The sequence below is a fragment of the Coenobita brevimanus genome, chromosome 27, assembly GCF_032717465.1.
Source record: "Coenobita brevimanus isolate Jiangsu-jjx chromosome 27, ASM3271746v2, whole genome shotgun sequence".
Taxonomy (NCBI): domain Eukaryota; kingdom Metazoa; phylum Arthropoda; class Malacostraca; order Decapoda; family Coenobitidae; genus Coenobita; species Coenobita brevimanus.
In genome coordinates this window covers 8904616-8923775 of record NC_136980.1, presented here as the reverse complement: position 1 = coordinate 8923775, position 19160 = coordinate 8904616, and the positions used below count along the sequence as shown (strand labels likewise).

General features: G+C 43.5%; 1 protein-coding gene across 1 annotated transcript in view; it reads right to left on the bottom strand.

The window, feature by feature from the left end:
* LOC145394372 (alpha-L-fucosidase-like) overlaps positions 1-19160 on the bottom strand; it is a 46111-nt gene that overhangs the window by 20088 nt on the left and 6863 nt on the right. The window contains exons 3-4 of the mRNA XM_080268243.1: positions 11988-12189; positions 8370-8510 (exon numbers count right to left, since the gene is read on the bottom strand). Coding sequence (XP_080124369.1) covers positions 8370-8510; positions 11988-12189 — 343 coding nt within the window. The remainder of the gene's footprint in view (positions 1-8369; positions 8511-11987; positions 12190-19160) is intronic.

Genomic DNA, 19160 nt, shown 5'->3' with positions numbered 1-19160 from the left:
AGTTATATGATTACCACCTGGCATAACAGGTGATTTCTGGGAAAAGTTGAAGTCCTTTGGCTTGTCACTCAGCATATGCTCACATAACTAAAATATTACATTTACATTGAGACTACGCATGTTTACCTCCACCGCTAATGGTCGATGCCAGCTCTGAGATGACTACATTTATAGTGAGGTAGTCAGTGACCGGTGCGTTGCGTCGATACCCCCACGACCGTTTGTCCAGCGTCATGCAGTTCTCCCACTTGTGTGGCTGTAACACTCCTGCAACACACACAGGAAATACATCACTAGAATGGTGGGTCAGTGGTTGTAGTGTTTATCGTCTGACGATACTGTACGTTGTGGTGCTGTGAACCCTGGGTGGAGCAAAGCAGCTGCTGTGCCCACCTGGAAGCCATGTCTCCTCATATTTCCTTGTACCTGGTCATGGAGAAGGACCTTGGTCAGACCCGAGTGAGGTACAGTCTGCCACAAGATGGTGCCATTTCCCTACACGGTGTATGTTTGTACTGGATGGTACCACAGAAGCAGTTGCTTACCCGTGGCTGACCACACATACCGGGGTTAAACAACAGCCTCCTGATCTCAAGTACCCATATTCAGGGTTCGAGTCTAACTATGGTAAATTTGCTTTTGTTGTCTTTAATTGTCAGACGTCAATCAGATTAAATTTTATAAGATTTGTAGCAGCGAAAGTGTTAAATTTCATTCTCGCTGCATGTCCATTCATTTGGTCGTTGTCACCCTTGTGGGTATTGTTGATGACATAAACAGACTCTAACACACACACACACACACACACACACACACACACACAAAACAGCCAATGCAATACTTCAGCTGTCACTGGCACTGTCATTACTACAGAAATTCCTTCCAGATAGTACCTGGGTAATGTGAGATGTAGACCAGTAGTTATACCATTAGGAATTCAGGTCATTCTTAGAGACCCTGTACAACTACTGGATACTTTACTGGGAGGGAGCTGTGTTACGCTGTGGGAGTCTAGTAGTTCTGTCTCCCTTTCATTCCATAGAAAGGCAAGTGAGTTTCTGCTCAACTATCATGACGTTACGCTGCGTTAAGGAATTCTCGGCTGTGTACACATAAAACAATCTTCTCGGCGTTCCCTTCCTGAGCCTGCAGTTTGGTCAGAGGAAGAGATCAGCACTAATTCACTGCCTTCAGGCAGCTTTTGAATCGTGACGACTAAGCAACAAACACCCTTTCAGAGCAGCATATGCTGGGAGAAATTCCAGCTATCACTCTTCCTCTTAGGACAAGGTCTGGTCCTGCAGGAAACCTTATACGGATTGATACGGATACTCAAAAGAAGGATGGAACTGTCAACATAACATGCTAAGCTCAGTAAATCAATAGGAGTAACAAAGCTGGTGATAGAACCGTGAATATCATGGCTCATAGCTCGCAAGGAAGAACAGTGACCACCTTTAACAGCTATGGAGCGACTGGAAAGGAAAAATAAGACGAAAACACAGGAAAGGAGATAGGAAATGTAGGGGGGCAGTTTGGAAATTAAAAACATATGCCCGACGATAAGAAGAATAGCAAGTATTGAACTGAAATCCTAGAAAGAAAGTGAGAGGGAATTGTGCGGAATGTAAGATCACCAGTGTAGCGTCCCTGATGGAATCAGTATTGGCAGCCAGAAAGATTATAAGAAGAAATGTATTTCAAATCTTACAGTTGATGGTCGGCTGAAAGGCTTAAGAAGCACAACAAATTAAATCAACTGGGAGAGAGAAGACCGAGTCTGGTCACCCTTCTTCAGTACCGACTAAGTGAGGGTAAGCTTCCAGCCAGATGGAAAAAAGCCACTTAACAAGGGCAAAAGAATCAGCCTAGGATGGGTGTCAGCATGGAAGCACAGTTTTTGAAAACATCAGAACCACCACCCACTGACCACTACTGTTTTCCTGCCGGGATTGAGAGTACAGTGCTCCTTGCCGGTGTAGGGGGATCAGAGATGGTTAGCTATATTGAGACCCCACCTATTCTCGCCAGGAATACAATGGCCTTTACAGATGAGGAAGCGCCCATGTGACCTATTATTGGCTAACATATATCGCCCATCATTCTCACCTGGATTATAGCGTTCTTTACAGGTGCATATAGATCCAAAATAATAAGCTACAGCACGAGGCATTCCACCTATCACTGAGCACCATCTGTTATTCTCACTTGGATTATAGCACCCCCACCTATCAGTGACCGCCTATAATGTACCCTCACCAGTTTCTCACCTGAATTATGACATTTTGTACAGGTGAAGAAAGAGCAATGGCGACATATAATGTCAAGTTCTCATCTATCATTGATCACCGGTGGTTCAGTCGGTATAGAGGTGGCTTGTAGTCCTAACGGACCCGGGTTCAAATCCCACTGGGGCAGGGAACAGTTTAAGGATTTGAATTTCATAATAATCAGGCTTTACTGATCTACCAGAAGACCCGCCGACATGTCGTAAAAATACCCCCGCTAATACCAATACACCAGTCCTGTATGAGACAGCGCTAGCATGTATTCAGTATGGATGGTGGGTGTTAGCGCCGAAGTGGTGACATGTAGAGGTGTGCGGTACATAGGAGGGCTACTGGGCCTTGAAAGCATGCTGTGAAGCCTATGCCCAGAGTCGGACAAAAAAAAAAAATAATCTATAACTGACCTACACCTACAATTGGTACCATTTATAATTATCCATCAGATATCATTCTCACCTGGATTACAGCAGTCCTTACAGGTGTGGAAGGATCCATAACGATAGTGTCACCCCCATCATGCACCAACATCTGTCATTTGCACTCAGATTACACTGAACTCCGATAATCCGGCATCCGATGGTTTGGAAAATCCGATGGTTTGGAATTTTCAGCCCAGGGTCATTTTTAGCTTTTTTAGGTAAAAAATTGAGGGCAATCGGGAAAGAATGAAAAATACAGAAAAATAGCTGAAAGTGGTGCACCGAACTATCCAATTCCGCACCCATGCCGACATTCAGGAGGTCCCGGGTGTAATTTTTTTTGGGTGTGTTTTGATCATTTTCAGGTACCTGTCTTATAGTCTGGAAAATCTGATAATCCGGAAGGTCCATGGGCTACTGTATTCCGGATTAAAGAACTTTTACTGTATATTGGTCTATACACATGTAGAAGGGATTATGGTTATCCGTTATTGATCACACCTACTACTGACCATCATCAATCATTGCCATCAGCATAAGTGTTTATACAGATGCAGAAATTCCATAAGATTACCCATTGTTCACCCTAGTTAGTCTCACCTGGATTATAGCGATCCTTACAGGTGTAGAAGGACCCATGATGACAGCTTGTGCCAAGGCCCCCACCTGTCATTGACCACCACCGTGTCCTTGACAGGGGACTCGTTGAACAGCCACGCCAGGAACACGGTGGAGTTCCAGTACCAATCTGCTGCGTCACCAGCCCCGTCAGACCACACCACCTCGGGATGGTAGTTGTTTACCTGTGGCACAAATTTATTATATACCGTCAGGGTAAATGTACAGTTGGCAGTCATTACTGCATACTGATTTATTCATTGTGTTATCATTATACACCTATTTCTTGCTCAACGCGTCCATGCTTGCTCACGTGTGTGTGAGTGATAACCCGTACAGTTTTAAACTGACTTTAGCCAAATTTAGCATAATGAGAGAGAAATAGTCAAGGGGTTGACCTACTGTTTTTTGAAACATATCAAAGGTCAAGGTCGCATGGCTAGGTCAAAATTTAACCTAGTAAGTTCAACTTAAGGTTTTTGACCGTTTCAGACCAAACTGGGTGCAAGAGTTGAGGCTAATGAAAAAAAAAAAAATGTTCGATTTTGAGAATGATCAGTCAAAGATCAAGGTCACACAACAAAGTCAGATTTCAACCAGAGTGTCTGTGTGAACAAAATAACAAAAAAACAGGTTTAATTTGATGTGGCTCAAACTTGATGGAAGGCTTAAGGATCAGCGACGGAGCTGACCAACTGCTTTAGAGAACAATAGGTTAAAGGACCAGGCCAAGTGACTAGGTCAACTTAACAGCTTCAGTCGTCTTCACAAATTTCAAGGAAGGGTTTAAAGGTCGGCATGATGAAGACATGCGATTTTAAGAGCAGTCAGTCAAAGATCAAGATAAAAGGGAAAGGTCAGAATTCCAGGCCACAGGAAGAGGTTCAGGTAGAATTTTTGACGTGATTTGGACCAAAAGTGGTGCAAGGGTTCAGTGTAAGACAGAAATGAAACAATTCAATTTTGAAGCATTTGATCGAAAGTGATGATCACAGGGCAAAGTTAAATTTTTAGCCCTTAGATTAGTTCGTGGGCGTGGGTGTTGCACTGTCTGTTTCTCCTTGTTAATTAAAAAATAATAATATTATTAGTTATCATCATCATCATCATTATTATTATTATTATTACTAGTCTCCACATATTACATAGGTGGAGACTATTGTTTTCGCTGGTATTATTATTCCTGCCTCAGAGTCTCATAACGATTCCAGAAGAACAGGAGACCATGCGAGGAATCTGAAGGGCCCAGGTTGTGTGTCATGGCACGGGCCATTGTTGATAGAAAAAAAAAAAAAAATCCAGATCCTTTACCCACAGTGAAAGGACATGTCAGAATGAGTCATATCAGTAATGTGTTGTGAACGAGATGAATTGGTCGTGCCTACTGAAGATTTCAACACGACCTGCGCAAGGCATCTGAATGGCCCAGGTTATGTGTCCTGGTGTGGGCCATTGCTGAGAGAAAAAAAAATCCAAATCTCCCTAATGGGGTCAAGGTCATTGTAAGAAAGAATAGCTAGGTGGAGTCTAGTGACTGTCTGCAGGACAGTTTCAGAGTTCTAGTTATAATAATAATAATAATAATTATTATTATTATTATTATTATTATTATTATTATTACTGCAACAGGAGGGACGCCCATCATCGACTCACTCGATGTTGTGCTGCCTACAGGTGACTACTGTACACTGACTGACAACCAACTGGGTTTCTGTAACCCAGGAAACCATTTACTACTCTGAGTTGTAACCATATAACCAAATGACGACTGGTGGTCTGGTGGGTTAAAATGCTGCAGCTGGATGGCGCCTGTAATGGTTTCCGTCTGAGGAATGGATGGGGTTTATTGCTCACGTGACGCCAAACAGGGTCGAGTGAGCTTGGTCACCCTGACCTTCAGTGTTGGGACCGAATACCCTAACCTGGAGCTCCTAAGCTCCTGATGGGGAAGAAAAGGAATGGCTGCTGCTGCTGCTGCTGCTGCTGCCATTGCTTTTGCTGCTGCTGCTGCTGCTGCTGCTGATGATGATGATGATGATGATGATCATGATCCTTTCAGCTGAAAGACGTCATTTGTATTAACCTGTACTCTAATCTTGATTTGGCCAGAAAGGGTTAACAGTATTTGGCTTACAGCATACACACAGACACGCAGACCACACAAACTGTCTGACTTACAGGGGAGTGACGTAGGAAGAAAAAGGAAAAGAAATTCTGATTGAACCCTTCCAGCCAATGGACAATTTTCAGTTTATCCCGCTGCTGCTGACCAGTGTTATTCACATTTATAGGGCATTTATGTGAAGGAGTTAACGAAGGCTATATCCATCCAGGTGAAGCGGTTAATAAAGACCGTATGTAAACCTCGGCCACTTTCGCCTGGAGGCTGTATGACTAGAGTGAAAAGGACGCCTTCGAGGTTGTGTAATCATCATCATCTTGACCTCTTTTGCCACCTATGGCTTTGGTGAGGTATGAACACATACAAAGGAAATACACTAGTAGAAGAGCCATCAAGAGCATGCCCCGTGAAATGGCCACACTATCATTCACACATCATTCAAGCCCTCGCAATCCTGGCGCCATCTCACAAGCATAACAATCTGCTCAAACTGTTTGTGTATTTTTGAGGTTAGTTACACACACACACACACACACACACACACACACACACTTGCCAGACAGAGTATTCCTTTGAAAATTGAGTTACAGGAGAGATGTGTCAAACCCTTACCATGTACTGTCTGCTCCAGGAGTCGTGTTACCCCCTGCCACCCCGCTCTTACTGATGTGGCAACGACGTACTGCTCGCATGGGTAGGACGCAGACAGCAGATTTTTCTTTTTATATATAGTCTAATACAGTAAATCGACATATCAAGACGCGGTTGAATGTTCCACGGAGGATATAATACAGAATGGAATCACTGTGAGGGTATGTGGTGCGACTTACAATGAATAATGCTGCCTCTGATGAAGAAAGTGGTGGCGAGGTGGAAGAGGTAGGGTAATGGAGGGGGTGAGGTAAGGGAAAGGAGAAAGGGGGGGGGGAAGTCAGGAGAATGGGAATGTGAACCGAAGTGGTGGTGAAGCATCGAAGCACCGTGAATGGGAGACGAAGGGAGGAAGGGAAGGGGAATGAAGCTGTCCCACGTTTCCACTGGGTTATAATGGGTAATAGTGATACTGTCCTAGCTCCCTTCCGTCATTGTCTTACATGCCTCTAGGGGGAGAAGAGTAGGAGGTTATGGGGACATCCAGGCCCTAAAAACTCACAAGGCCTTAGTAATCGTAAACTGTGAGGTGTTCGTAACCTTGCAGTTCACAAGTTGTTTTGCCGCTTCATTCTCTCTTCGGCATTCCTGTTCTCCTGACTTTTCTCCCTCCCCCCCTCTCCCCTCCCTTACTGTGGGTAACACCACATCACCTTACAGAGATTCCACATTATATTATATCCCCGGTGGATCATTCGACTGCATGTTAATATGTCGATGTACTGTATCACAATACTTAATACGAAAAATCTCTGCTGTCTGCCTCCCACCCACACGACTAGTACGCCGCTGCCACATGAGTGAGAGCGGGATGGCAAAGGGTAACATGGTCCCCGAAGCCGACTGTACTCCTCCGTAAATACTTCATCCAGCAAAATCCCTGTAAACTCTACCTTCACTGACCTTCATATCTTGTTTTCTCACACATTTATCTTATCTATCCAGCTTCTTCGTGGCTTACCATATTTCCAAACACCTCCGAACTCACTCACATAGACCCTATTCTTCTCATTTCTTGGTTCTGGAGAGGGACGTCTTCATGTGGTGGCACTGATATAACTAGGTATCAACTACACGGTTATACACAAGCCCCTCAACTAACTCCCCATCCCCTGGAAGGAGGATGGTGGACTGGGCTGTGACAACTTAAGCCTGCAGTCACTGGGTTCACTTTTCAGATGAGCCTGGTGCAACAACAACAACGACAACAACAACTCTACCTACATCTCTCTTCATGTGACCATATTGTCTAATCTCGCTCCTCTACACTATTATCAACAGGCTCCTTACTCCACATCTTTCGCGAATCGCGTTATATCTCATCCCCTTCTTTCTATGCATTCCACATAGATTCCCCAGTAGTCCCAGTTCCACTACTATTAAGGGACTGAAAAGGGAGCTGCCTGAGATCGAACGGCATGGCCAGTAGCCATTAGGTGACGAACGCCGACGCAAGCAAGCATGTTGGAGCATTTATAAACGATAAAACACGATTCTAGAAGAAATACGGATAGTGCATATATTGCTGACAGAGTACACTCATAAGCAAAAGTTCACCGATAATCCTCTTCCAGTATTTTCTCCTTCCACATTTCTCTTTCCTCCCCAAACGACAGAAAGCATCCTTCTTTCTTACATTCTTTGGTTGTGTGTTTCTGATTATTGCTACATAAAATGCTTCCCGTAACACCGTCCACTGAATCAGCAAGCCAAGAAAGGACAGTGAAATTATGCTCATGGCAGTCCACACAAGTCGTGCAGGTACAGTACCATACCCCTGGCGTGAAGGAATCATTCTGGTGCGTCCACGGCTTCGACTCATACACCGCCTGGCCGTTCACCCCCAGCCACCACCCAATTTGTCTCAGCCGCTCCTCCATGATGGCGGAAATACGGCCGTCGTGTGTGGGACCAGCGTTGATCAGAATATTACCTGCAATAAATATCTGTATAAAAACATGAAGAAACACTCGCAGAATGGAACACCTACTCTCATCTCTACAGGACCCAGATCCGAGGCTTTCTGGATGCCTGCCGGGGGAAGAACAGATGGTGTGGGATCCCTCATTCACATCACCCTTTCCCATTTCGCCATTTAAGAATGCAGGGAATACAGGGACATTTTTTCTCTTCTACCCCATGGATTAGTTATCTGATTACCACCTGGCATAACAAGTAATTTCTGGGAAATTTGAAATCCATTGGCTTGTCACTCAATGTCCACTCACATTACTGAAATATTATATTTACATTGAGACTAAGCATGTTTACCTCCACAGCTAATAGTCGAAGCCAGCTCTGAGATGACTACATTTATAGTGAGGTAGTCAGTGACCGGTGCGTTGCGTCGATACCCCCACGACCGTTTGTCCAGCGTCATGCAGTTCTCCCACTTGTGTGGCTGTAACACTCCTGCAACACACACAGGAAATACATCACTAGAATGGTGGGTCAGTGGTTGTAGTGTTTATCGTCTGACGATACTGTACGTTGTGGTGCTGTGAACCCTGGGTGGAGCAAAGCAGCTGCTGTGCCCACCTGGAAGCCATGTCTCCTCATATTTCCTTGTACCTGGTCATGGAGAAGGACCTTGGTCAGACCCGAGTGAGGTACAGTCTGCCACAAGATGGTGCCATTTCCCTACACGGTGTATGTTTGTACTGGATGGTCCCACAGAAGCAGTTGCTTACCCGAGGCCGACCAGACAGACCGGGGTTAAACAACAGCCTCCTGATCTCAAGTACCCATATTCAGGGTTCGAGTCTAACTATGGTAAATTTGCTTTTGTTGTCTTTAATTATCAGAAGTCAATCAGATTAAATTTTATAAGATTTGTAGCAGCGAAAGTGTTAAATTTCATTCTCGCCGCATGTCCATTCATTTGGTCGTTGTCACCCTTGTGGGTATTGTTGATGACATAAACAGACTAACACACACACACACACACACACACACACACACACACACACTATCTATCTATCTATCTATCTATTGCCAGACGCCTCAATCCCGTTTGGGGTGGCCACAAACAAATCGCCTCCAAGTCGCCCTGTCCTCCGCCATTTCACTCCCCTGCTCCCAACTCACACCCCCCTCTCTCATATACCTCTCCACCCCATCTCTCCATCTCATCCTCGGCCTCCCCCTCCCTCTTTCCCCCTCCACCTCACTCACATACACTCTCTTCGTCAGTCTTTCACCCTCCATCCTCTCCACATGGCCAAACCACCTCAGTGTGTTCCTCATAACGCTTCCTATCACATCCACATCAACACCACAACGCTCCTTTATATCCTCATTCGTCAGCCTGTCTCTCCATGTGACTCCACAGGCTCCTCTTAAATAACTCATTTCCACTGCTCTCACTCTTGACTTGTGTCCTTCCAACAACGTCCAAGCTTCACTTCCGTACGTTAGAGTTGGTATCACAATACTGTCATGTAGTAACTTTTTCACTTCCATGCTCACTTCCCTGTTTCTTATCACTGCTTTCAAGGAACCAGCAACCTTTCTTCCCTGCTGTACTCTTTCAAGCACTTCACCCTCCAAACCTCCATCCTTACTCATCACACTACCCAAGTACTTAAACGTACTCACATTTTCCAATTCCTCACCATCCAACCTCGCTGTACATTCACTGACTTCACCTCTCTCAAAGACCATCACTTTACTCTTCCCTACATTCACACACACACACACACACACACACACACACACACACACACACACACACACACACAAAACAGCCAATGCAATACTTCAGCTGTCACTGGCACTGTCATTACTACAGAAATTCCTTCCAGATAGTACCTGGGTAGTGTGAGATGTAGACCAGTAGTTATACCATTAGGAATTCAGGTAATTCTTAGAGACCCTGTACAACTACTGGATTCTTTACTGGGAGGGAGCTGTTACGCTCTGGGAGTCTAGTAGTTCTGTCTCCCTTTCATTCCATAGAAAGGCAAGTGAGTTTCTGCTCAACTGTCATGACGTTACGCTGCGTTAAGGAATTCTCGGCTGTGTACACATAAAACAATCTTCTCGGCGTTCCCTTCCTGAGCCTGCAGTTTGGCCAGAGGAAGAGATCAGCACTAATTCACTGCCTTCAGGCAGCTTTTGAATCGTGACGACTAAGCAACAAACAACCTTTCAGAGCAGCATATGCTGGGAGAAATTCCAGCTATCACTCTTCCTCTTAGGACAAGGTCTGGTCCTGCAGGAAACCTTATACGGATTGATACGGATACTCAAAAGAAGGATGGAACTGTCAACATAACATGCTAAGCTCAGTAAATCAATAGGAGTAACAAAGCTGGTGATAGAACCGTGAATATCATGGCTCATAGCTCAAAAGGAAGAACAGTGACCATCTTTAAGAGTTATGTGGCGATTGGAAAGGAAAAGTAAGACGAAAGCACAGGAAAGGAGATAGGAAATGTAGGGGGGCAGTTTGGAAATTAAAAACATATGCCTGACGAAAAGAACAATAGCAAGTATCGAACTGAAATCCTAGAAAGTGAGAGGGAATTGTGCGGAATGTAAGATCACCAGTGTAGCGTCCCTGATGGAATCAGTATTGGCAGCCAGAAAGATTATAAGAAGAAATGTATTTCAAATCTTACAGTTCATGATGGGCTGAAAGCCTAAAGAAGCACAATAAATTAAATCAACTGGGAGAGAGAAGACCGGGTCTGGTCACCCTTCCTCAGTACTGACTAAGTGAGGGTAAGCTTCCAGCCAGATGGAAAAAAGCCACTTAACAAGGGCAAAGGAGTCAGCCTAGGATGGGTGTCAGCATGAAAGCACAGTTTTTGAAAACATCAGAACCACCACCCACTGACCACTACTGTTTTCCTGCCGGGATTGAGAGTACAGTGCTCCTTGCCGGTGTAGGGGGATCAGAGATGGTTAGCTATATTGCGACCCCACCTATTCTCGCCAGGAATACAATGGCCTTTACAGATGAGGAAGCGCCCATGTGACCTATTATTGGCTAACATATATCGCCCATCATTCTCACCTGGATTATAGCGTTCTTTACAGGTGCATATAGATCCAAAAAAAAATAAGTTACAGCACGAGGCATTCCACCTATCACTGAGCACCATCTGTAATTCTCACTTGGATTATAGCACCCCCACCTATCAGTGACCGCCTATAATATACCCTCACCAGTTTCTCACCTGAATTATGACATTTTGTACAGGTGAAGAAAGAGCAATGGCGACATATAATGTCAAGTTCTCATCTATCATTGATCATCATCTATAATTGACCTACACCTACAATTGGTACTATTTATAATTATCCATCTGTTATCATTCTCACCTGGATTACAGCGGAAGTTACAGATGTGGAAGGATCCATGACGATAGTGTCACCCCCATCATGCACCATCATCTGTCACTTGCACGCAGATTACACTGAACTTCCGATAATCCGGCATCCGATGGTTTGAAAAACCCGATGGTTTGGAATTTTCAGCCCAGGGTCATTTTTAGCTTTTTAGGTAAAAAATCGAGAGCAATCGGGAAAAAATGAAAAATATAGAAAAATAGCTGAAAGTGGTGCACCAAACAATCCAATTCCGCACCCATGCCGAGATTCAGGAGGTCCCGGATGTTATTTTTTTGGGATGTTTTGAACATTTTCAGGTACCTGTCTTATAGTCTGGAAAATCTGATAATCTGGAAGGTTCATGGGCTACTGTATTCCGGATGAAAGAACTTTTACTGTATATTGGTCTATACACACGCAGAAGGGATTATGGTTATCCGTTATTGATCACACCTACTACTGACCATCATCAATCGTTGCCATCAGCATAAGTGTTTATACAGATGCAGAAATTCCTTAAGATTACCCATTGTTCATCCTGGTTATTCTCACCTGGATTATAGCGATCCTTACAGGTGTAGAAGGACCCATGATGACAGCTTGTGCCAAGGCCCCACCTGTCATTGACCACCACTGTGTCCTTGACGGGGGACTCATTGAACAGCCACGCCAGGAACACGGTGGAGTTCCAGTACCAATCTGCTGCGTCACCAGCCCCGTCAGACCACACCACCTCGGGATGGTAGTTGTTTACCTGTGGCACACATTTATTATATACCGTCAGGGTAAATGTACAGTTGGTAGTCATTACTGCATACTGATTTATTCATTGTGTTATCATTATACACCTATTTCTTGCTCAACGCGGCCATGCTTGCTCGCGCGTGTGTAAGTGATAACCCGTACAGTTTTAAACTGACTTTAGCCAAATTTAGCATAATGGTAGAGGAACAGTCAAGAGGTTGACCTATTGTTTTTGAAATATATCAAAGGTCAAGATCGCATGGCTAGGTCAAAATTTAACCCAGTATGATCAACTTAAACAGTCTTAAACCTATTTAGACCAAACTTGGTGCAGGGGCTGAGGGTAATTAAAAAAAGTGTTTGAGTCTGAGAATGATCAGTCAAAGATCAAGGTCACACAACAAGGTCAAATTTCAACCAGTGTGTCTGTGTGAACAAAATAACTAAAAATAGGTTTGATCTGATGTGGCGCAAACTTGATGGAAGGCTTCAGGATCAGCGAAGGAGTTGACTGACTGCCTTAGAGAAAAATTAGTTAAAGAACAAGGCCAAGTGGCTGGGTCAGCTTAATAGTTTCATTTGAATTTACAAATTTTAAGGAAGGGTTTAAAGTATGGCAAGATGAAGACATTCGATTCACGAACAGTCAGTTAAAGGTAAAGATAAAAAGGAAAAGTCAGAATTCCAGGCCACAGGACGAGAGTCACTTAGAATTTTTGACGTGATTTGGACCAAAAGTGGTGGAAGGGTTCAGGGTCAGGCAGTCATGAAGTAATAAGATTTTGAGAGAATTCGGTTAAAGCTGAAGATCACAGGACAAAGTCAAATATCTGGCCCTTAGACCAGTTCGTGGGTGTGAGCGTTGCACTCTGAGTGTTCCTCCTTGTTAGTAAAAATATTATTATCAGTTATTACTACTATTAGTCTCCACCTATTCCATAGGTGGAGACTATTGTTTTCGCTGGTATTATTATTCCCGCCTCAGAGCTTCAAAACGATTCTCCAGGAGAAATGGAGACTGTGCAAGGAATCTGAAGGGCCGAGTTTATGTGTCCTGCCATGGGCCATTGCTGATAGAAAAAATATTCCAGATCCTTTACGCACAGTGAAAGGGCATGTCAGAATGAGTCATATCAGTATGAAGATGTGAACAAGATAACTTGGTCGTGTCTACCGGAAATTTCTACACGATCTGTGCAAGAAATCTGAGTGGCCCAGGTTATGTGTCCTGGAATGGGCTATTGCCGAGAGGAAAAAAATTCCAAATCTCCCGAATGGGGCCAAGGTCATTGTATGAAACAGTAGGTGGAGACTAGTGACTGTCTGAAGGACAGTTACAGAGTTCTAGTAAATAATGATAATATTAACCCATACCCTCCCGACATCGTATGTTGTACGACAGTACATGGTAGCTGCCGTGGACCCACCGTTGTACACCATACAATTCGCAATTGCAAGGCACATTGAGCGCACATTTTTCAGAGTTTGCTGGTGACTCATCGCAGGCAGACGCGTGAGAGCTTCCTGAAGTGAATGTTAGTGGAAACAACTGTATCAGCTAGTCAAGTTTTCCAGAAATCAGCGGTTTATGGGTGGTACCATTATGAACCTACGTTATTTTCACCCATTTATATATATATATATATATATATATATATATATATATATATATATATATATATATATATATATATATATATATATATATATATATATACCACAATAGTGTTGCTGTATATGTAGTTTTGTACCAAATAAATGTAAATATATGTATTTAAGTTGGTTTTGATTAGTTACCCTCCTCCTTCCCACTGTAGAAAACGGAGCAGACTAGCCTGGCCACAGAACACCTCGCTGAGGTGACGGGGACCCACCTTAGGAGCACTTAGGGGTGACGGGAGCAGCTTTCTTGGTGATATTTTTTAGTTTCTCACCAAAAGGGCATGTTTGAGCAAAACAAAAAATAATTCGAAAATTAATCGGGTTTTCAGAGGGTGGGGGGGCCCGAAAAAACCGGGATGGTACGAGTTAATAATAATAATAATAATAATAATAATATTATTATTATTATTATTATTATATAGCTCCTTTATATCCTCATTCGTCAGCCTGTCTCTCCACGTGAGCCTGTGGAGTCACGTGGAGAGACAGGCTGACGAATGAGGATATAAAGAAGCGTTGTGGTGTGGATGTGGATGTGATAGGAAGCGTTATGAGGAACACACTAAGGTGGTTTGGCCATGTGGAGAGGATGGAGGGTGAAAGACTGACGAAGAGAGTGTATGTGAGTGAGGTGGAGGGGGGAAGAGGGAGGGGGAGGCCGAGGATGAGATGGAGGGATGGGGTGGAGAGGTATATGAGAGAGAGGGGTGTGAGTTGGGAGCAGGGCAGTGAAATGACGGGGGACAGGGCGACTTGGAGGCGATTTGTTTGTGGCCACCCAAAACGGGATTGAGGCGTCTGGCAATAGATAGATAGATAGATTTTTGTGGTGCATATGAGGTGTGGCTGGAGAGGACGGATGAGGTGTCATATGATAGATATAAGGAAAAGAGGAATATGGCGAGAAGGGCTCTGCGTGATGCTAAAGTGGTAGCATATGAGAGGTGGGGTAGGCAGTTAACTGAGAATATTCAACAGACTAAGAAAATGTTTTGGAAGAAGGTGAAAAGGGTGAGAAAGGGAGAGTTTGGGAAGGAAGAGCAATTAAAAGCAGAGGATGGAAGGATGTCAAGTGAGATGGATGCAGTAAGGAAGATATAGGCAGAGTATTTTGAAATGTGGTGAGTGTAGCCTATACACTGTATATACACTGTATATGGCTAGTGAGGGAGTGATCGCCCTCTACCTACACAGATCAAAAGCCCTCGGGAGCAGGGGGGTGGTTGCTTTCTCAGGCAGAGGAACTCCTTGAGAGTGAAATGGCTGGGAAGCATGCCGGCACGTGACTGGCTACAGCATAGCTGGGTCTTTCGGGTGTGGACAATCAGGCAAGTTAGCTGCCTACTGCGACTGCAACACAATGGCGAGGTGTTCAGGAAGTTAGCCAAAGAAACCTTGATGGACTCTGAAAGAACAATAATGGCCCCCAGTCCCGTGCAGCCCTTAGGTGGGCAGGGGGTGCTAAGAATCTCACGGTTGCCTCAATTACGATCTAATTCCTTTGTCAATGCAAAAAATACAATTAAAATTGGTAACTGGAATGTGAGAACGCTAAATCATGACGGTAAAATCGATGAGTTAGTGAAGGTTTTTCAAAATTACGGACTTGATATTTGTGCTCTGACAGAAACTAGATTAACTGGAGTCGATAAGTTGGATTTGGAGGATGGTATACGTTTATTGATATCTGGTCGACAGGACGGAATGCATTATCAGGGAGTAGGATTGTTGCTGGGTTGTAAGGCAAATAAGGCTTTAAGTGAGTGGGATCCTATAGATGAGCGATTGCTATACGCACGGTTTAAATCAAATCATGGCAACATCAGTCTGTTTGTGTGTTATGCACCTACTAATGATGCACTCGATGAAAGGAAAGACACATTTTATGAAAAGTTGCAAGAAGGAGTAGGAAGGGTACCTAGACATGATGTTTTGATCTGCGTTGGAGACTTTAATGCAGTAATGGGCTGTTCAAATGAGGGATTTGAGGCATGTATGGGTAAGATGGGAGTTGGTAGTAGGATGAGTGAAAACGGAGTGAGGTTTGGAAGCTTCTGTCTAGCAAATGACTTAGTCATCGGGGGCACACTCTTTCAGCATTGCAATATACACAAGACAACTTGGGTGTCACCGTGTGGAAAATATAAAAATCAGATAGATCACATCGCTATCAGTAGGAGGCATAGAAGTTCTCTGCTAGATGTTCATGTTAAACGGGGAGCGAATATTGGTAGTGACCATCAACTCAGCATTGCAAAAATAAGGTTTAAACTTAAAAATCAGAAGAAGGAAAAATCTGGTGTTGGTAGATACGATATTGTTAAGCTTAGAAGGGAAGGAGAAGAAAAGGAGGAATTCAGATTAGAATGCAGAAATAGGTTTTTGGTGTTGGAAACGTTGGAAGAGGGGGAGAGAAGTGTAGATGAGATGTGGGAGGATGTGAACAAAGTTTTGCATGAGACTGCTGAATGCACGATTGGAAGGAGACATAGATTCAGGAGAAAGAAATGGATATCAGAGGAAACGTGGGATATGATAAAAAAGAGAGGTGAGGCTAAATTGAGGAGTGAGATGCAATGCGTTGATGAACGAGAGATTGAATTAGCAAGAGCTGCGTACTGGAGTTTGAATTCAGAAGTAAGAAGGTTAGCTAGGAGAGATAAAAGAAGATGTGTGGATGAAAAGGTTGCAGAGACTGAAATCCTAATAAACAAAAATGATGGACAGAGTCAAAGAATAGCATATGAATCGATTAGAGAACTGAGTGGTAATGCAGGTAAACGCAAGGAAATACCAGTTAGAGACAGGGAAGGAAATTTATTGACCAAAGATGGAGATATTAAAAATACATGGAAAAAGCATTTTGAGACAGTTCTTAATAGACCAATACCACCAGAAGAGGATATACCGTCTGCTCAGGAAGATTTAAATATAGAAACAGGAGAGTTGAGGCTTGCAGAAGTGGAGAAAGCAGTAAAACAGTTAAAGAATAATAAGGCACCAGGGGAGGATGGTTTATTTCCGGAAATGTTTAAAGTGGAGGGGGATAGATTAATAATGATCTTGACCAAGCTATTCAATAAGATATGGGTGACGGGGTTACTACCATCAGTTTGGAAGAATGGTGTAATTGTTAGAGTTCCGAAGAAGGGAGACCTGAGTGAATGTAGTAATTGGAGGGGAATCTCTTTGTCACCGATAGCTTTGAAAGTTTTCAGTAGAGTGTTGTTAAATAGGTTGGAGCCGGTGGTTGAGGGTATTCTGAGGGATGAACAGGCTGGTTTTAGAAGGGGACGTGGTTGCAATGATCAGATCTTTATAGTTAGGCATTTGATGCAGCAAGTTAATGAAATGAGAGTACCGTTAAGTCTTTGTTTTGTTGATTTTGAAAAGGCTTTTGATAGTGTTTCGAGAGAGTCTATGGGGAAGATCATGAGACATTATGGAATACCAGAGGAGTTTGTGAGGGTCATTATGAACATGCATGAGGACACATTTTGTAAAGTGATGGTTGATGGTTGTCTGAGTGATTCGTTTGAAGTCGAGTCCGGAGTAATTCAAGGTGGTGTTCTATCGCCTTTACTATTTATATTGGTCATTGATTACATTATGAAACGTGTTGGAACAGAAACCGGTGCAGGTATACTTTGGGGAGAGAACAGGAAACTTTTGGATTTAGATTATGCAGATGATATAGTTTTGATTTGTGATGGGCCAGAAGAGATGCAGAGAGTGTTGGACTGTTTGGTGAGTGAAGGTCGCAAGGTGGGTTTGGTTATTAATTGTGGAAAAACTGAAATAATCAATATGAATATGGAAAATGCGCAGGAATGTGTAATTGGAGGTATGGTTGTAAAGCAAGTTGATAAGTTTAAATATTTAGGTACTTATTTAGCCAAGGATGGTTCTTTGAACTTTGAATTCGAGGAAAGGTTAAAGAAGGCTAATCAGGCAATGGGAATGCTTAAAAATATTTGGAATAATAACAATTTCTCTGTGCATACAAAAATCAAACTTTATAAGGTAATGGTTAGGAGTATCTTAATTTATGGACACGAGTCTTGGTACAGCACAGTGACTATGGAAAATAAATTCTTGGTGTTTGAAAATAAAGCACTTAGAAGAATATTAGGAGTTAAGTGGTGGGAAAGGATACCAAATAGTAGAATTAGAGAAATAACGGGAGTGCAGCCGATCGATGAATATGTTAGATTCTCACGATGGAAGTGGCTAGGACATGTGTATAGGAGACAGGGAATAGTACGAGGTACACCAGGGTGGGTGGCACCTGGTAGGAGAGGTAGAGGAAGGCCAAAAGAGACGTGGGTGAGGACAATGAGACGGGAAGCTGGAGATGAGTGTTGGGGAGATCTTGAGGAGTTAGCACAAGATAGGATGTGGTGGTGTGAGTTCATCGAGGCCCTATGCATCCCCAAGGGTGCCACAGGAAATGATTGATTGATTGATTGATTTTGAAAGATTGTTAAATGTAGAGGAGGAAAGAGAGGCTGAGATTGTGGCGGATGGAAGGGTGGAAGGAATAAATGTGTTGGGAGAGCTGAATGATTCTTTGATCACGATGGAGGAAGTGCAGGAGGCAGTAAAGGAGATGAAAACAGGGAAAGCTGCAGGTATGGATGGGTGTGATGTGGAATGCCTGAAAGGTGGTGGAGCGACTATTATTGAGTGGTTAGTAAGGCTGCTGAATGTGTGTTTTGTGAGTGGTATGGTGCCGATTGACTGGACAAGTGCTTCTGTGGTTCCACTGTATAAAGGTAAGGGTAATAAGAATGAATGTACTAGCTTTAGGGGTATAAGTCTGTTAAGTGTTGTAAGGTGTATGGCAGAGTATTTATTAAGAGAGAAAGGGTACAGAGGGAGTGATTGGTGATGAGCAGTGTGGCTTTAGGAGAGAAAGGGAATGCGTGGATCAGGTGTTTGCTGTGAGACAGGTGTGTGAAAAGTATTTAGCGAAAGGTAAGGATGTGTTTTGGGTGATCATGGATTTAGAGAAAGTGTATGGTAGAATTGATAGGGAGGCTTTATGGACTGTTCTGAGACTGTATGGACCTGATGGTAGGCTGTTAAAAGGAGTGGAAAGGTTTTATGTAACTAGCAAAGCATGTGTAAGAGTAGGAAATACTGTGAGTGATTGGTTTCCTGTGAGAGTGGGGCTGTGGCGGGGATGTGTGATGTCACCCTGGTTGTTTAATATGAATGGTGTTGTAAGGGAGGTAAATGCAAGACTGTTAGGTGGAGGTTTGAGTCTGGTGAATGCTGATGGTTGAGAGTGGAATCTGAATCAGCTGCTGTTGCATA